Genomic DNA, 17,868 nt, shown 5'->3' with positions numbered 1-17,868 from the left:
TTTTCTTTTTACGTAAAATTTTCATTAGAACATAAGGAAAATTATATGAAAACTGTTGAACGGTAACCGTTTTTTATTATAGATTGTAATACCCGTACGAATGTATGTTCGAAGGGGATACTAAATTTGCCTTACCGTTTGTAACGCTAAGAAATAATGGTCTGAGATAGAGACTCAAGTGCATGTTTTTGATTAGCGTCAAAATTGTTGCGAGAGTCAGCGAGTTGATCGAGCATTGTCTGTCCGTCCGTCCCAACGATAACTCAAAAACTAATTGAGCTAAGTTCACATTACAAATGATTTATTATAAGAAATGCCAGAATCCTATTTAAATTGGATATGATCGGGGTACTGGTTCGGATAACTGCCATACAACTTCAACATTTATTTGGCTATATCTCAGAAACTATAAAAATTGTGGTATTGAAATTTGACACAAGCAAATATATTAATAAGGCCAGTGTGTTTGATAAAAGTTGCTTTGAAATTGCTTGGCTCCTTCTGGTAGCTGTCATACCATTTCAAAATTTATTTGGCTATATCTCATAAAGTACAAAAGCTGTGATATTGAACTTTCGCACAAGTCAATATGTTAGTAAGGGTAATGTGCTTGATAAAATTCGTTCAAATTGATTGACTCTTCTGGTAGCTGCCATACAATTTCAATAGTGGTTCGGCCATATCTTAGCTAATATTGAAAAGTATTGAATAGTACCGAATTATTGAACAGTACTGAAATTTTGTATAAATTAATATTGTAATATGATAACTAAAGTCATAGTCTGTTCCATAGTCAGCTTTGGCATATTTATTCGCACATAGGATAAAAAATTCGTACGAATATCACTGAGTTGACACGGTCAACTATAATTTTTTCTCGTTTTCGTATAAATTGAACAAAGATGCAAAAGCAAAAAAAATACTTTAATCCTTACCTTTACGAGTTAGTTTGAGAACAAAATTTTAAATATAGTAAATACCAAAGTATTACTATTTTTAATTTGACCTTCCATGTATACATTACTTTTGCTTACAAATACGGGATCTATTCATAGAATTTTTACTATCCGAAACTATTAAACTATTGCGGTTCCAACAAATTTATTGAATACGACTCTAAAAACTTAAAGACCAGTCAGTTACAACGCTCAGGTAAGTTAAGATTTATTGCAAAAATTCTATTTTATTTTTTTGTTTTTAATATGAGATTAAAATGAAATCCTAATTCCACTTACAATATTGCAAGGACACCATTTTTACATTTTTAGTATAAATTAAAGGAACAGTCTGCTTCTAGTCTAGTATCGTTGTAATATTTCAAACGGAAACGAAAAAGAAGAGAACACAATTGAAAATATTTACAGTCGCGGTTATATAAAATTTAATTTTTATTACAATGATTAAACACGTTTTTTTTTCCTATGCCTGTAGTTAAATTAATAATTAAAAAACCATCTAAAAACTTTTTTTTTTATTTAAACAACAACAACAAAAAAAGGCCTTTTTTAATCACTTAATTTTTTATTATTTTATTATTTTTCTTATTTCATTTTGTCTTGTAGGACAATTTTGTTAAAAGAATATTAAAAGTTTCGTATCATTTTAATATGCCGCTTCATTATATTAAAAAAGAAAACTGAATCGAATAAAATATTAAAAAAAACCCTAACAAAATCCTTTACAAAACTCTTAAAGTTTAGGATTTTTAAAAAATATAAAATAGTATTTCATACAGTACAGGCAACCTTTGTAACTTTATTATTTGGTATATAGCATTTGGTAAGCCTCGGATTTTAATAAAAACCAAAGTATAACTTTGTTATTGAATTAAGACGGTAACATTATTAAATTTCCTTCGAAAATCCAATTTAAGTATACTTTAGAAATAAAGACAATTATGATCAAATCTTGTTTTAAATTGGTCATTCTACATCTCACTCGCAATTTCTAAATAACAATAAAATTATAACATGTTTCCACGTTTCAATCAGTAGTATTTTTCTCCATAACTTTCTTTCATAAACAGACGCACGTACAAAGTGAAACTAATAAGCAAATTTTTTGAAAAAGTGCTAAAAACTAAGAATATTTATTAATAAATCTCAATTCTACTACGAGACTCAATATTTCCACCGTACTCTGATTACGTTAATGGTTAATCCCAAATTTGAAAGAAAAATTTTTGCAATATTTTTATTAATTTTCCTCCCAGTTATGAAAAAAAAAATTGAAATTAAATTCTTGAATTAAGACAATAAAAAAAACCCGTTTAATTGAAAGCAAATGTTGATATTGAAACAACAGCTCTAAAAATAAAATTTGCAAAAGTTCTGGTCTTTTCATCGATAGATGTAGTAAAAAGATGAAAAAGAATAAAGTCATTTAAATAGCGCGGTAGATAAGCGAACTACTTTTCTAAATAAAAATGGTTTGTATCTAAAATAAGTTATTTTAAATATGAAATGCATAAAATTCAATTTCATTTCTCCCTATTGTCCTATAGAGCACTCTTATTTTCTTGCTATTTCATTGAAAAAGGTATGATTTCTTTGATTTGAAATAAATTAATTTGAAAACTTTTATAATTTTACTAACGTGTAATATTTATATTTTTGTTTAAAATTTTTTCAAAAAATTAGGGTGTACACCTCTAGTTCTTTACTTTCACACTCCTTTCACTCGTTTCAATTCTTCTATTACTTGATTACGATTTGTAATTTACGATCTTCCAAGTTCCATTTCCAATTTCCATATAAAAATCATAACAGCTGACTTTGATTTTATAACCCCAAAAATTCTTTGAAGTACTATGTTGTCAATATATCAAACCAAATGTCAAATTTCTAAACCGCCAAGCATCACATTTTTTTCGGGAGGCATTTAAATTTTTAATTTTTATTTGTAAAAATGTCTTTATCATTTCAAAATGCAGATTCAATTAAGCAAGCGCTTTATGAGGAATTACAAAATGTTTTAAAGTAAGTAAAAGCTTTAATTAAGAAGAAAACAATGTCACATTAAAAACATTTTTTTAGTCCAGATGCAGATATCCGAAATCAAGCTGAAGCTCGAGTTAAACAACTTGAATTTACTGAAGGTAAAAGTTGTACTATAACGTGTAACAAATATTTTTATAAAATTTATCTGTAGGATACGGCGTTTATTTAACAGAATTTATAATGAACCAATCTTTTGATATTTCATTGAGGCAATTGGCATGTATCATGTTGACAAAATATGTCGAGAATCATTGGAGTGAATCAAATGATTTGTCAAAAGAGGAAATTGCCGGTGACCAAGCAAAAAAGACAATCAGAAATATTCTTCCAAATGGTCTTTATGATCCAAATAGCAAAATTAGGTCGGTTGTAGCTCAAACCATTTCTGCGATTGCAAATGTAGATTATCCCGGTATATGGACTGAACTATTTGATATAATAATAAAGTGCCTTGGTGGGAATGAAAATTCAATACATGGTGCTATGCAAGTTTTAGTTGATTTCCCATATGAAGAAAAACAAATCAAAGAACTTGGTCCAGTTATAATTTCTGAAGTATATAGAATATTCGAATCAGAACAGCAATACAGTGTCAAAACTCGAACGCATGCTATAAAAATATTAAAGCCTTTGTTTTCTGCAATAAGCTATAGCATATCGAATAAACAAGAACAAGCACAAATGATGGAAAATGTTTTGAGAAATTTTATGACAAAACTGATATACAATTTATCAGTAAACCCTGAAGCCAAAAGTAATTTCGTCTTAAAAACGGAAATTGTGAAAAGTACAAAATTTTTTTAATAATTTATATAATAGATAAAATACCCTAAAACTATTTTCAGTTCTCACGTTTTTGGTATCAGAAATGCCAAAATATATACACCCATTTATGAATCAAATTTTACCTCCTATATGGCAGCTTTTAACTCAAACAGCTGACCTTTATGTAAAAGTGATTGTAAATGGAACTGAACCAAACCCATTCCCAGAAACAGATGATGAAGGTTTGTTTCAAACACTTATCTTGTTTAATATTAAGTGATAATAAAAGTTCTTTAATATTACAGATGACGAATTGACCAATTTGACAACTATGATTATACAAATTTTTGAGTTCATACAGTGCGTGATTGGCGGAGGCAAATTCAGACCTATTATAAAAAACGTTTTAACTGATTTGATGTACATCATGGTGGTATATATACAAGTATCTGAGGAGCAGATTGAAATGTGGGAAGATGACCCCGAAAAATTTGTTGAAGATGAGGATGATGCTGGCGTTGATTTGACTATCAGATTGTCTGGACAGGACGTTTTAACAGTAAGATTCATTTTTACATGTTGCAAATTAATTCTAAAAATTTATAACTAGGCTTTAAACGATGAGTTCGGGGCAAAAGTGTTACCATCTTTATCTGAAGCTTTGGTCCGCCACATGAATGTTGCTGAAGCAGAAAAAGGCTCTGGCAATCAACATTGGTGGAAAATTCATGAAGCCTCTATGGTAGCGGTGCACACATTTAAGGATCTTATATTAGAAAATGAAACGCACTTTAATTTATTGAATTATTTGACTGTCGTACGAAATCTCCTTAATTTCCAAAGTTCGCCTTATCTTATTGGCAGATGTTTGTGGACCTTAAGCGCATATTCCCAATCGTCTTTATATAACGTTCAATTGTTAGATGAAATACTAGATGTCACACTTGCAAGTCTATCTAGAGATAGGCCGATAGTACTAAAAATATGTGCAGTACGAGCTATTCACGGTTTTGTCGATAATATAGATAAAAATGAAGAAGAAGGAAGAGCCCTAATTTTAAGTAAATTGCTTGGATTTGTTGATGGAATTTTAGATTTGATAACAGGTTGCAAAAGTTCTGTGTTGGCCCTACTCTTAGAAGCACTTACAACAATTATCTCGGTAAGAAATTTTTTCCATATATATGTAGGTATATAAGAGTACATAAAGCGATGTTCGTTTCAGTTTGATAACAACTTCGCAGCATCAGTTCATTCCAAAATTATTCCTTTAACTATAGCAATTTTTTTAAAATATCCCGAAGATCCATTTATATTAGAAATTGTTCAGGATATGTTAAAAGCACTTTCTCAGAATCCACTTTGCCTGCAGCCATTACAAGAAAAAATAATACCAACTTTGGTCAGTATACTAAATTTACAAGGCGAAATGACTAATACGTCAAAACAGGACATTGCACTAGATGTTCTCACTACAATAGTAAAATATTCGCAGCCACCATTAAGTGATAATTTAATTGAAAACGCTTTTCCAGCAGTAGTACAATGCGTTCTCAGAAGTGATGATCATTCAGTTATGGTTAGCGGTGGCGAATGTCTAAGAGCTTATATTGCAGTTTCACCTGAACAAGTTTGCTCATATAAAAATGGAGAAGGTCTCAATTATATAATGCAAGTGACTACAATGCTTTTAAATCCAATGAACAACGAAATGACTGCCAGTCAAATAGGTCGCTTGGTTATTACAATAATTACAAAGATGGGAAATATTCTAGGTGAAAATATTGATTTACTATTAAAAGCTGTAATTAGTAAAATGCAACTGGCCGAATGTTTAAAAGTCATAATGAGTCTGATTGTAATATTTGCACATCTATTTTTAACCCAAATGGATGCCGTATTAAATTTCTTAACGACAGTGCCTGGTCCGACCGGAGAACCAGCAATTCACTTTGTAATATCCAATTGGCTTGCAAAACAAAACTTATTTTTTGGATCTTATGAACGCAAAGTTACTATTATGGCTTTATGTAAATTATTTGAGTATGGTGTAACAACACAAGATAATCGTTTGATTTCGATTAATATTAAAGATTTAGTTCCAACAAACGAAAGTAGCGACAGTGGGAAAATGAAAACTAGACAACAAACGAGTAACAGCGGTGGTCAAGTTTGGATTACCATCCCAGCGCTTGTGAAAGTATTCAAATTACTTATAAATGAACTTGGAATTTTAAAAGAAGCAAAACAATCAGATAATGATTCAGATAGCTGGACAGATGATGAAGAAGATGAAAGTGGCGAAAAAGGTCATTCTAAACAACGTTTTGTTTCTGATTTATATTTTAATGATGATGATGATGAAAATGCAGATGATGATCAATTAATGCAGGAACTCATAAAAGATCCTTTATTTCAAGCTGATATGGAAATAAATTTAACAAAATTTTTGCAAAATTTTAGTAATAATACGCACTTTCAAGAATTTTGTGCTCACTTAAATGAAAGTGAAAGGAATATATTACGTAGTATAGATATCCAATAAGTCTTATTTTTAATTGTTAAGTTTATCTGTATTATTCTATAAATAATATTATTTCAATAACTATATTTCACTCATATATTGTTTGAAAACAATTCAATATTTAAATATTTTTATACATACATAAAAGCAGTAAATCAAATTACTAATTGTTTTTTTTTTATTTAAACACTACTCTTATTTATTTTTTGTAAGTGAACTGCGATTTGCTATAACATATTTTTATGATAATAATATCTTTAAATTGTATCAACTACCTATTTACTAATGAGTAGCAAAATTAAAATTCATAAGTTCAAAAAGTTGATTTCGTTTTAAAATTAAATAATCTAAAAAAAGGAGTACATATTCAGATGCTTAAATGCAAATTATGTACATATACTCGTATATTCTAAAATCAATCGCGTGAAAATAAGTAATATGTATCACACCATTCTATAACACTTTGTATTCACAAATTTCGATAAGAAATTCTGTATATGTATGTATACTTTTTTGATTGTTTCTAACGATAGTAATAAGCGTTTTACCGGTAAAAAAATCAAGTGCCTGCAAGCAAAAAAAAAAACAGCTTATCAATTGTGCATCAGTTTCGGATTTATTTAATCAGCAAAATGTTTCAAATTTCTAATAAATAAATGTATTCTGAATATTGCAAGGTGTAAAATATAATATATTACACAGAGTTATTATTACAACACAGTCAACTTATGATTTGATATAGGAAACCCTTGCATATAAGACGATAAAATAAAGTTTTCAATGGCTCTTTACCAAATGAAAATTTTCAAATAAAATTTTATTTTTTTAAAACAGCTAATTTTGATATCTCAAACCATGATTTTACATTTCTTTTCTTTAATTATTATTCTGTCGATCTCACGCGCATGACTTTAAAAGGGGGTAAATTTGTTATGTACAGCATCTTTAAAAACTACTTGTACGAATATTAAAAATACCTAAAACAATTCTGTTTATGATAAAGAAAGGTAATTTTATTATTTTATTATTAATTTTAGACATCTTTTTTTGAATAAAAAATATTTCATAGAAAATTACTGAAAATATTAAGAATATAATATTGTTGGAACCATAAGTTTAAAAAGAAATCTTCCATATTTAAATGAAATTAATATATCTAAAATTAAATAAACAGACTCTGCCACATTTTTGTAACAAAAAAAAAATTTGTAACCATTATTTACCAAAATGATTTTGATAATATAATTTTATAAGTTGACAATGCACAGAATACAGTGAGGGGAGCATACAAAATATAATAAAACAATAGAGTAGGGTAAAAAATATTTTTATCTACTTTATTACCACAACCGCACTATGTACATATGTACATATATTACTCAAAAATGGGGTCTCACTAACAAAATGAATTGAAAGTTTACTCGTCATCATCTATCTACATAATTTTTCAACAATATTTTTTCTATATCGCTTATATATAAAATTTATTAAAGTTTCATCAGTTTCATTTTGTACTCGTACGTGGTGAGACGATAGTGCGCTTAAAATAATTTACCAGTATTATCATTTATTACATTTTTTTTTACCCCTCTCAACCGGTTTATTGAAATTATATCTGTATATACATATATAATTATTGTAATATAATACGCACACAATATTATTCTGTAAAAGAAAAATAAATAATATTATTTTTATTTTATAATAATTCAAAATAAATAAATAAAAATGGTTAACTATCATAAACCGGAAAATAAAACTGTTCAAGAATTAAAAGATATCGCACATCGTCTTAGGATTCATTCAATAAATTCAACTCAAGCTTCTAAATCTGGGTAAGAATTATATATATATATACATATATTTTTTAAATTATATTAAGTAATATTTAGAATTAAGGCAAGAATATTATCTACAAGTGTTATATTGTACATTCTAAAATATTATTTATATTTAATCATTTATATATGTACATAGTTGAAAATCAATTGTGAATAATTTAAGTGTAATACAGCTTCTAATCATATAACAACAAATTGTTTTTTAGAAATAAAAAAAAAAAATAAAGCACGGCCAAATACCCCCATTTTGGTAAAAAGCGTGGTTAAAAAAATTTTTAATATTAAAACACGTGCTTGGCTTGGAAATTTCTACCAAAAAAGAAAAAGTGATTTTATTAAAAAGATATTATTTGAATAAATATTTTTGAAATCTAATATTTTATTAGAACTATAAGCCATAGATACTAACATGAAAAAAATGTAGACCTTGTTTAAACTTTAGTTGACCTTTTCGACCTTTCATACGCTTACTTATAGATTTTTTATTATAATAATAATAAATATACAGTATAATACAAAATGTATGACGAACATTGCATTTAAGCTTTAATTTTTCTACAAAAATATATTCTTTAAGAATAAAACTATGTATTTTATTCAATAAAAACAGTATAAATTATTAATATGTACATAATAATGTGTTTGTAGTTTAATCTATAATTATATAAATTTGTCCTTTGAAATGTACATAATATTTTACATACATATATATTTTTTTTATATACAAACATTGTTTTATTTGCGTGGAGAAAAAACAATTGAAAATAAATATCAAATTTTGTTAGTAACTTCTTTTGCATTGTATAGGATGATTTCATATTATACAGTGTTTTGAAAAATTTTTGTACTCACCTTTATTTAAATAGAGATTACTTTATAGTAATGTTGTTTTTATAATTTATTGTACATAATTATATGAGTGCATAAAATTTTTATTCAAAATAAATAAAATTATCTTTTAAATATTGTAACTGGAAGAGAAAAAGGAAGAGCGCGTTTTAAATTTTATAAACATTTAAAAATTATAATAATTAATATACTTTACTGGCAGTATATGTCAAAATTTTATTATGAAAAACTATGTATAAAACGTGGGTGCATGTTTATAAAAAATTCTAACTGTTGAGCTTTAATTTCTAGCTCAAAAACTAGAAAACTATCACTATAACTCTTATTTTTCAATATATTGCACCTGTTGAATTGGTTTCTATTTTCAAATAATCTTTCTATCTGAAATGGCTAAATTTTTATTTAAACAATTTATAATAAAATATATTTGTACTCAAATGTTGTTATTTTTTTTATTTTTGCATATAACGAGGTGCTAAAAAGCAAAAGTACTTTATCTCCTATACATGTTTTTTTTTGTGGAAAAATTCAAATGTTGAAAAACTAATACGGCAAATTTCCAATAGGTCCTTTTTTTTATTTTTATTTTGTATTTATTGTTAAAAAGATTTTAACGACATTTTTTCGCTCTATGTGATATTTTATCTACTCAAAGCATAGACTGGCATAAGTGTATTTTTGAAAAAATTTTAAAACCTATAGTGTTGTGTGATTTTTGTATCTTCAACCTATTTAATGAATTCAACACAAACTGTAGAAAGCAAAACTTATAAACAGCATTAATACTGAATATGTATACATATATTACGTATGTGTATGTTTAAAATTTTGTAATAATCGATTTTTATCTGTAATTTTTACGGTTTTTGGTTTTATTTTTTTCTTAAGAAAATCCAATAACATATACCTGAATTGTATTAACAAATTGACATAATTATTATGAATATTAAAATTTTTATTTATTATGAATTTCAAGGCACTTATTTTGTTTATTCTTATTAATTATGTGTAATGTTTGTACATATACGTATGTTTGTACATAACAATAACAAAGCTCATGAAGTTATATTACACATAATGTAAGTTTGTGTACATAATATTATGTAAAATGCATGTTTGCATCTAAAATGATGTAAACATAATTACATACTATATTATGTAAAAATTTGGTAATAATTTAAAAATTTAATATAATTAACCAATAGATATTTGAAAATACTATCGACTGTGTTTGCTGTAAATTATATAAATTTTTATATAAACCACAATTCTATACAAATGTATCTGCATGCATCATGCATATATAACAGATTGTACATAATAAACTCGAATCATAAGAAAATAAAAATAATTATTCTCTTAATAATAGTTCTCTTTATATTTTAATAAGTTCTTTATTGCATATTTTTAGGAAGAAGAAGTATTAACATTGAAAATTAATAATTATTTAATTAATTGCACGGTTAATTAGATCTGTTAAAGTACATAATACAGTAATACAGTGTAATTCTGTTATAGTATACATCTTCTAAATTATGTACAGACAAATTGCTCTTAGGGCTAAGGTTTAGTTCTCTAATTTCTCTCTAAAGATCCAACAAAATATAAAAAATGTTTTATATTTTGCTTAAATTGCAACCTTCTATAATTACAGTATACGAGTAGTAGTTTTGTAAACAGAAAAAAAATTTAATTTTAAAATGTAAAGAACTATGTATTATGTTTATCCAGAACGAATACACAAGACCAACCATTTTTTAAAATTTTGAATTTCAAGTATAGATACAAAATATTTAAACAATTCCGAATTATGAAATTCCTAATGAATTATAAATCATTAAATAAAACTACTTAACATGATTTTCTAAACCGCTCCTGACTAATAAATCTCGCTCACCAAAAAAATGTGATCTAACTTTCATTAAATATAGTGAAAATTATAGTAAATCTGTCGAACGTCTTCAGAACCTGATATTGTTGCAAAAATCTTGGCGAGTACTACAACTTTTTTCCCAGAATATTTTTCAAAAGAATTCTTGCGAAATCCTTAATAAAGCAAGAAAAGGATTCGGCAAAACATGAAAAATATATTTTGTAAAAATAAATGTTGTTCTATACATACTTTCTAATATTCGATGTAGATTTTAGTAAGTTCTAGTTTCTAGAAAATAGATTCAAATGTAATAAATTCTATGAAATTTTTTGATAATACTCGTAATTTGGGGTATCAAAAGAAATGTTACATATGCATAATTAATTTAAATTTTATATAAATTAATAATTATTAGGTTCTAAATTATGTATTCAAAATAGCTTAGATTCCTTTCGAAAAATTCTAAATAAACATAAAATATCCAATCAACATTTTTACCTACATAAATACATACATATTCGTAAAAAATGCATTTTTCTATTAATTAAAATTTGAAGTTTAGAAAAATCGATTTTCTACTTTTGTAGGTCATGATTTTTTCTTGAAAAGCTCAAAACCAGATTAATAACTTTCTAATATGTTAATAATACAAAACTTTATCATAAAATAAAAAAAATTTTAATATTAAAATATTAGTTATGTATGTATAGTGTGAATATTAATATACCAACATACATACATATACATGTATTTCTTTTGTATTGTAAAAGATTTCAATAAAAAAAATAGTAAAATAAAAAGAAAAATTATTTTATGAAAAAAATTATAGGTCATCTACCTAAAGTTTCCAAATCTTGCTTTTTTGGATAATAGTCGTACAAGATTTTTTAAATCTAATTTAATTTATTTCAGACACCCAACATCATGTTCTTCGATTGCAGAAATTATGTCCGTTTTATTTTTCCAAACAATGAAGTACAAAGTTGATAAACCACGTGACCAGTCAAGTGACCGTTTTATTCTTTCTAAAGGTCATGCTGCACCAATATTATATGCAGCTTGGGCGGAAGTTGGGCTCTTCCCGGTGTCAGAATTAAATAATCTTCGTAAAATCGATAGTGATTTAGAAGGTCATCCAACACCACGTTTAAATTTTATTGATGTCGGTACTGGTTCTTTAGGACAAGGTGTAGCAGTTGCTAATGGCATGGCTTATATTGGAAAATATTTGGACAATGCTGATTACAGGTTAATAAAAAAATAATTTAATGTTCAAAATCAAACACAATATAACATAATTGGTTTTTTCAGGACTTATGTTTTAGTTGGAGACGGTGAATCTGCTGAAGGATCGGTATGGGAATCTCTAAATTTTGCAGGTCATTACAAATTAGATAATTTGTGCGTAATTTTCGATGTAAATCGCTTAGGACAATCTGAACCAACATCCTTGCAACATGACATGGAAACATACCGCAAACGTTGTGAAGCATTTGGTCTAAATGCAATTGTTGTTGATGGGCATGATGTTGAAGAATTATGTAAAGCTTTTTATGAAGCTGCTAACACAAAAGGTCGTCCAACAGCGATCATTGCTAAAACCTATAAAGGAAAATATTTCCCAAATATTGAAGATTTAGAAAATTGGCATGGAAAACCTTTAGGTGATCGGGCTGAAGATGTTATTAAAACCTTACAAAATCTAATTCATAACCATGGTACATTGACTTTAAAACCACAAGCCCCTGTTAAAGAAATACCAATCGCTAATATTTCAAATGTGAAATTAGCTACACCACCAGAGTACAAGTTAGGCGAATCTGTAGCAACACGTTTAGCTTATGGTACAGCATTAGCTAAAATAGCTATTAATAATCCACGTGTTATTGGCTTAGATGGCGACACTAAAAACTCAACTTTTTCTGAAAAATTGAAAAAAGCTTTTCCTGAACGTTATATTGAATGTTTTATTGCTGAACAAAATCTAGTTGGAACAGCCATCGGGGCAGCGTGTCGTGATCGAACAATAGCATTTGTTTCAACATTCGCTACATTCTTCACTCGTGCATTCGATCAAATCCGAATGGGAGCTATTTCGCAAACAAATGTTAATTTTGTTGGATCTCATTGTGGGGTCAGTATTGGAGAAGATGGCCCTAGTCAAATGGGTTTAGAAGATCTTGCATTGTTCCGCTCAATACCTGGTAGCACTGTATTTTATCCAACAGATGCAGTTTCAACAGAACGTGCAGTTGAATTAGCTGCAAATACAAAAGGTGTATGTTTCATTAGAACTTCCCGGCCAAACACAGCCGTTCTCTATCAAAATGATGAAAAATTCCACATTGGAAAAGGAAAAGTTGTTAAACAATCGTCAAAGGATCAAGTTTTAATAATTGGAGCTGGCGTCACTTTGTATGAAGCCATTAAGGCAGCTAATGAATTGCAACAAAACGGAGTTCACGCCCGTATTATCGATCCATTTACAATTAAGCCTATAGATGCTGAATTAATTTTACAAAATGGTCAAGCTTGCGGTGGCCGAATAGTTGTTGTCGAAGACCATTATAAGTAAGTCAATATAAAGGAAAATTATCAAATTTCTTAAAAATGTTTTTTTTTTTTCAGAGAGGGGGGCTTAGGGGAAGCGGTCATGTCAGCTGTAGCTGGTCATAGAAACTTTGTAGTTAAGCATTTAGCTGTCACCGAGGTGCCACGTTCAGGACCACCTGCCGTGTTACTCGAAAAATATGGAATTTCAGCTAACAAAATAATCAACGCTGTTGGAGAAATACTTAGTTTATAAAGAAAATTAATACATATTAATATACATGTGTACTTATGTGCATAAGTGCGTATGTACAGAAGTACAGTCAAAAAACTTTTTCAATTGTAAAGTCATAAATTCTTAAAAACTGGTTGTTTCTTTCGTTTGCTAAAAGAACTTAGCCTTTTTCTGTTATATGTGTAGATGTTAGTTAAATTGGGGGTGTTTAAATCACTATATTCAGTTAAACATATGATTATATTTTTAAGTTGTTAATTAATCAACTTTTTCTACGTCATGTTTTCAATAAAGTGTTACTTACAGATTTTGATAATTATTGTAGTATTTTTATTCCATTAAAAATTTTTTTATAATTTTTTTTTTGAAGATATATTCTTAGTTTGACATTATAGTTTACGATGAGACAAGAAACTGTTCTACCATTTTCAAGCCAAATGACGGGAAAAGCCTTGAAAAATATTTTGTAGAATTTTTATTTTGAGAAAACTTATACATACATATATATCTTAATTGAATATATTAATCAAAGATAAAATTAAAGACACGACGTTACCTTTCATATGATCTATTGAACATAAATATGTTATACGGTTCTAAAGATTCAACAGCTTTTTTGGAAAAACTACTATTTGATTCACAAAATAACGCTTTTTCGAAAAGTACCGTTAATACGATCTTAATCTTTTATTCATTTATAATTGCTCTTTATCTCATCTTTAATCCCGTAAAACATAATATTATGAGCTTACCTCTCAAGGTTTGGACAATATAAACATTTTTATTTCCCAAAAATTTTTTATAGGATTTAGTTATAAGAAATCTAAATTATATTTTTATTTTGTATGAATGAAAATTTAAAATATCTTTTAATTTTTCGTGTAGCTTTATCTTTATTACAAAATTTTATAAAAATTCATCGTTGAAGGTCCTTTTCGTCCTTTCAAGCACATTTTAACCAAAAGTACCAGAGCAAAAGTTTCTTGCCTCATCATTAGACATGACGTCATAAATCATGAAATCATTTTCTGGCGCTACATATTGATTTACATACATATATATATGATACAGAAGGGTGTTTCTTTGTAAAATTTCAAAAAAAAAAAAGTAATTGAATCAAGATTTTTAACACACTAGCAAGGTTATAGTTTTATTTAAAATACTTGTTAATGCATTACAAGTGAAAAGTTTCTGTTCAAGCTCTCGTGTTCAACCTTATAATATATTCTATGTAATTTTTTATCAATAAAACAAAAACGTTTAAAAATGAAAGTAAAATGTATAAACGTGATAATTTACATAAAAAACTCTTCACATTATATATCATTAATTTATTCAAACCTATTAATTTATACTCGATAAAAACAAGAATTTACACAAAATATATTTAGTCATTATACCAATCTAAAAATAACAGTGTGAACGAAATTACTAGAAGAAAAAATAAAGTCCAAACTCTCAACCCCGCATTTCTTTGAATTGCTTGTTTAATTTGTTCATTAGCATCTTTCACATTTTCCGTTGCCCCAACCACAGCATTTGCTATTCTTTCTATATCATGTTTTTGAAGAACAATCTAAAACAAAAATTTTAAAAGAACAAATAAAAAACAAGAAATGAAAAAATATTCTATAAAACATTTACCTTTTCTGTAAATATTTCTTGAAGTCTAGCAATATCAACTACATTTTTCTCAATTTGTTCAACTTCTTCAGCTAGTCCTTGCAATTCATTATATAATTGCACATTTTCCGATTCATACATTTGAACATCTTCTGGACTCAATTCACTAACATTATCATCATACGTCGATTCATTCATAGCTTCATCCAAGGCAACTTTTTGGGGTGAATTGATAGTTTTTTGTTCTGTATTTGATTGAACAGTTTTATTTAATTCTTCTGCATCATCGTAATCACTAAGATCAGAACTAGAATTTAACGAATCTTCAAGCTTATTCAATTTTCCGTTCACAATCTTTCTACTCCCTGGTTTAAAAGGGATTTTTTTTTTATCGGCAGCCAATTTTAAAAATTTGTATGTATCTAATTCATACTGCATTCTATACTTCTTTTGACTTAGATGTAAATTATGTACAGCTTTTAAATAACTAGATAATAAATCTATCACAGATTCTATGTGCTCTAATTGGTGATGGTTTTTTGTTTTTCCCTTTTTCCAATCAGAACGCAGTTGACCCAAATATTGTGTATAGTAATTAAACAGTTTTTCTGATTCTCTATCTATCAAATCTCGCTCTTCGTCTGTCATATGTGCAGAACTCTTCAAATGAGATGCAAATCTCATATAAGCGGCACGATTTTCAATTAAAAGATCCCGTAAAGCCGTAATATTCTGACACACTTCTTTTGCTTGCTTCGAAAATTCATCTCTCAATTTTGGTTGCAATATTCTATTTTTATCTGGCTTAGGTAAATTTTTTTTCCTCATTTTCACTGCCATGATACTAGCTTTGAAAACAGGAGTTAAATCCATCTACAACATGTAAATATGTAATTTTTTTTAATTTTATAACTATTGTTTATACTTTAAAAAAGCAAATATACTTTATCTATTTAAAATAAATATGTAACACAAATTTGATAGTCAAATCACGGGAAAAATAAATATTCTCAAAATATTTAAATATATTAGATTTGTTTCTTTAGTTATTTAGTTATTTGTACATATTCTATATCATCAAATTAAATGATTTGTATAGCAATCGTACGGTGACGTGTGGATTAATATCATTTTTGTCAATAAATATGTAAGTGCATTCAACAAGTAAATTTGTGTTTGATAACATTACTTAAGAATAAATAATCAGCTGTATAATGATATTGAAACCACTTAGATATTGTAATTCGAAATTATTGTTTCACTTCGATTCGCAACTATATTATCTGTTAAACCGCGTATTCTAAATTATTGATTGAAGTCTCTTACTTTTTTTGAAATTTATTAACTTGAAACGATTTTATTGGTAAGAAATATAAGACAAAAATTCTCAAAATATTTCCAAAAATTAACTTTTGGTATTTAATTTCAATCATAACCCTAATTGCAATTCAATTTCTAAAACCAATCGCAGATGTATAATTGATTGCTTTTATGCTAAATTCGGAAATTTCATCTCCCGAAAGGTAATGATAAAAAGCTGCTCATGTTTTTGTAACCATAGTATTATATAAGTTGCTTTAAAAAATAGATGTATGAAACTGGCTGGCAATACAAACATATCTTTCATATAAAAACATATATATGGAATTAGATAATAATTTGTTTTGCACAAATAGTTTGTTTTAATAAAATTTTTATATTTATTCAAATCTTATGAAATGTAATTTATGAAACCTTAATTTGAAAATGAAAAGTCCCACTTTTTTCACACAAATTTTCACCAAATCATCAAAACTTTAAAAACCCATAATAGCCTGATTTCTTCGCTCAATCCTCTTCAGTCCTGTATGCTGTTTGACAATTTGACAGGAATGGGCGATTAAAAAAATGCGAGAAAAATCGTAATGAAAATAGGTAAAAACATGCATTTCTTAAAAAAAAAAAAAATAGTAAAAGTATATGTTAAACGTCACACAAATCAACACAATACAAATCAACATAATACATCAACACAAAATTTACAATATGCAAACAACAAAATCTTAGAATGGACAGATAAATGGAAAATGAAAATAAATGAACAAAAGTCAATACACATAAATTTTACAAACAAACAAAATTGCCCGAACTTACCAGTATATTTAAACGGTAAAATTACACCTAATAAAGAAAAAGTCAAGTATCTGGGTATGATACTGGACAAAAAGCTATTATGGAGAGACCACATTAATAGTAAATTAACAGAATTAAAAATTAAATATACAAAGTTACAATGGCTGATTGGTTATAACTCCAAACTCAGTATGGGTAATAAACTTTTAATTTATAACAAGATATTAAAACCAATATGGCTTTATGGAATACAACTTTGGGGTTGCGCTAGTAAATGTCATATAGATATCATCCAGAGATTTCAAAATAAAGTACTTAGAAACATCGTTAAAGCACCATGGTACGTTAGAAATGCTGATTTGCATCGAGACCTCAAAATAAAAACAGTCCAAGAAGAAATAAAAAGATTCGCTGTAAAACATTACGAAAAATTAGCATCACATACATACTAACATTGAAGAATCAAAACTCAGTCTAACGGGGGATGAAAATGGTTC

At 27.4% G+C, this 17,868-nt stretch overlaps 3 protein-coding genes across 4 annotated transcripts; 2 read left to right on the top strand and 1 right to left on the bottom strand.

Annotated features, from left to right (window-relative positions):
- Positions 1-2,837: 2,837 nt before the first annotated feature.
- On the top strand, positions 2,838-6,432 carry LOC129614042 (importin-9). Its single transcript, XM_055528427.1, has 7 exons — positions 2,838-2,978; positions 3,036-3,097; positions 3,151-3,786; positions 3,845-4,006; positions 4,070-4,323; positions 4,375-4,926; positions 4,990-6,432. The coding sequence occupies exons 1-7, from the start codon at positions 2,908-2,910 to the stop codon at positions 6,307-6,309; spliced, it is 3,057 nt and encodes a 1,018-aa protein (XP_055384402.1). The 5' UTR covers positions 2,838-2,907; the 3' UTR covers positions 6,310-6,432.
- Positions 6,433-7,782: 1,350 nt separating this feature from the next.
- On the top strand, positions 7,783-13,952 carry LOC129614025 (transketolase-like protein 2). Its single transcript, XM_055528394.1, has 4 exons — positions 7,783-8,123; positions 11,764-12,099; positions 12,163-13,422; positions 13,480-13,952. The coding sequence occupies exons 1-4, from the start codon at positions 8,017-8,019 to the stop codon at positions 13,655-13,657; spliced, it is 1,881 nt and encodes a 626-aa protein (XP_055384369.1). The 5' UTR covers positions 7,783-8,016; the 3' UTR covers positions 13,658-13,952.
- Positions 13,953-14,946: 994 nt separating this feature from the next.
- LOC129614027 (syntaxin-18) lies at positions 14,947-16,346 on the bottom strand. Of its 2 annotated transcripts, none has more exons than XM_055528396.1 (3): positions 16,204-16,346; positions 15,281-16,132; positions 14,947-15,212 (listed from the first exon to the last, which is right to left on the bottom strand). In XM_055528396.1, exons 2-3 carry the CDS (start codon positions 16,130-16,132, stop codon positions 15,024-15,026), a joined length of 1,041 nt encoding a protein of 346 aa, XP_055384371.1. In that variant the 5' UTR covers positions 16,204-16,346; the 3' UTR covers positions 14,947-15,023. The 2 variants fall into 2 exon arrangements, with proteins under 2 accessions (XP_055384371.1, XP_055384372.1); XM_055528397.1 differs by having other exon boundaries at positions 16,185-16,296.
- Positions 16,347-17,868: the final 1,522 nt, after the last annotated feature.

Source organism: Condylostylus longicornis, unplaced genomic scaffold, assembly GCF_029603195.1.
Source record: "Condylostylus longicornis isolate FDR11 unplaced genomic scaffold, ASM2960319v2 ptg000100l, whole genome shotgun sequence".
Taxonomy (NCBI): domain Eukaryota; kingdom Metazoa; phylum Arthropoda; class Insecta; order Diptera; family Dolichopodidae; genus Condylostylus; species Condylostylus longicornis.
Note: the sequence above shows the minus strand (reverse complement) of the source record. Positions and strands in the feature narration are given on the sequence as shown.

What these genes read in the sequence shown, in the direction of transcription:
- LOC129614027 (XM_055528396.1), bottom strand. Translation starts at nt 16,132, where the DNA reads ATGGATTTAACTCCTGTTTTCAAAGCTAGTATCATGGCAGTGAAAATG. An exon ending in AAGAAATATTTACAGAAAAG is followed by an intron (nt 15,213 to 15,280) that starts GTAAATGTTTTA and finishes TTTTTGTTTTAG; the next exon opens with ATTGTTCTTCAAAAACATGA.
- LOC129614042 (XM_055528427.1), top strand. Translation starts at nt 2,908, where the DNA reads ATGTCTTTATCATTTCAAAATGCAGATTCAATTAAGCAAGCGCTTTAT. An exon ending in ACAACTTGAATTTACTGAAG is followed by an intron (nt 3,098 to 3,150) that starts GTAAAAGTTGTA and finishes ATTTATCTGTAG; the next exon opens with GATACGGCGTTTATTTAACA. An exon ending in CTGGACAGGACGTTTTAACA is followed by an intron (nt 4,324 to 4,374) that starts GTAAGATTCATT and finishes ATTTATAACTAG; the next exon opens with GCTTTAAACGATGAGTTCGG.
- LOC129614025 (XM_055528394.1), top strand. Translation starts at nt 8,017, where the DNA reads ATGGTTAACTATCATAAACCGGAAAATAAAACTGTTCAAGAATTAAAA. An exon ending in TTGGACAATGCTGATTACAG is followed by an intron (nt 12,100 to 12,162) that starts GTTAATAAAAAA and finishes TGGTTTTTTCAG; the next exon opens with GACTTATGTTTTAGTTGGAG. An exon ending in GTTGTCGAAGACCATTATAA is followed by an intron (nt 13,423 to 13,479) that starts GTAAGTCAATAT and finishes TTTTTTTTTCAG; the next exon opens with AGAGGGGGGCTTAGGGGAAG.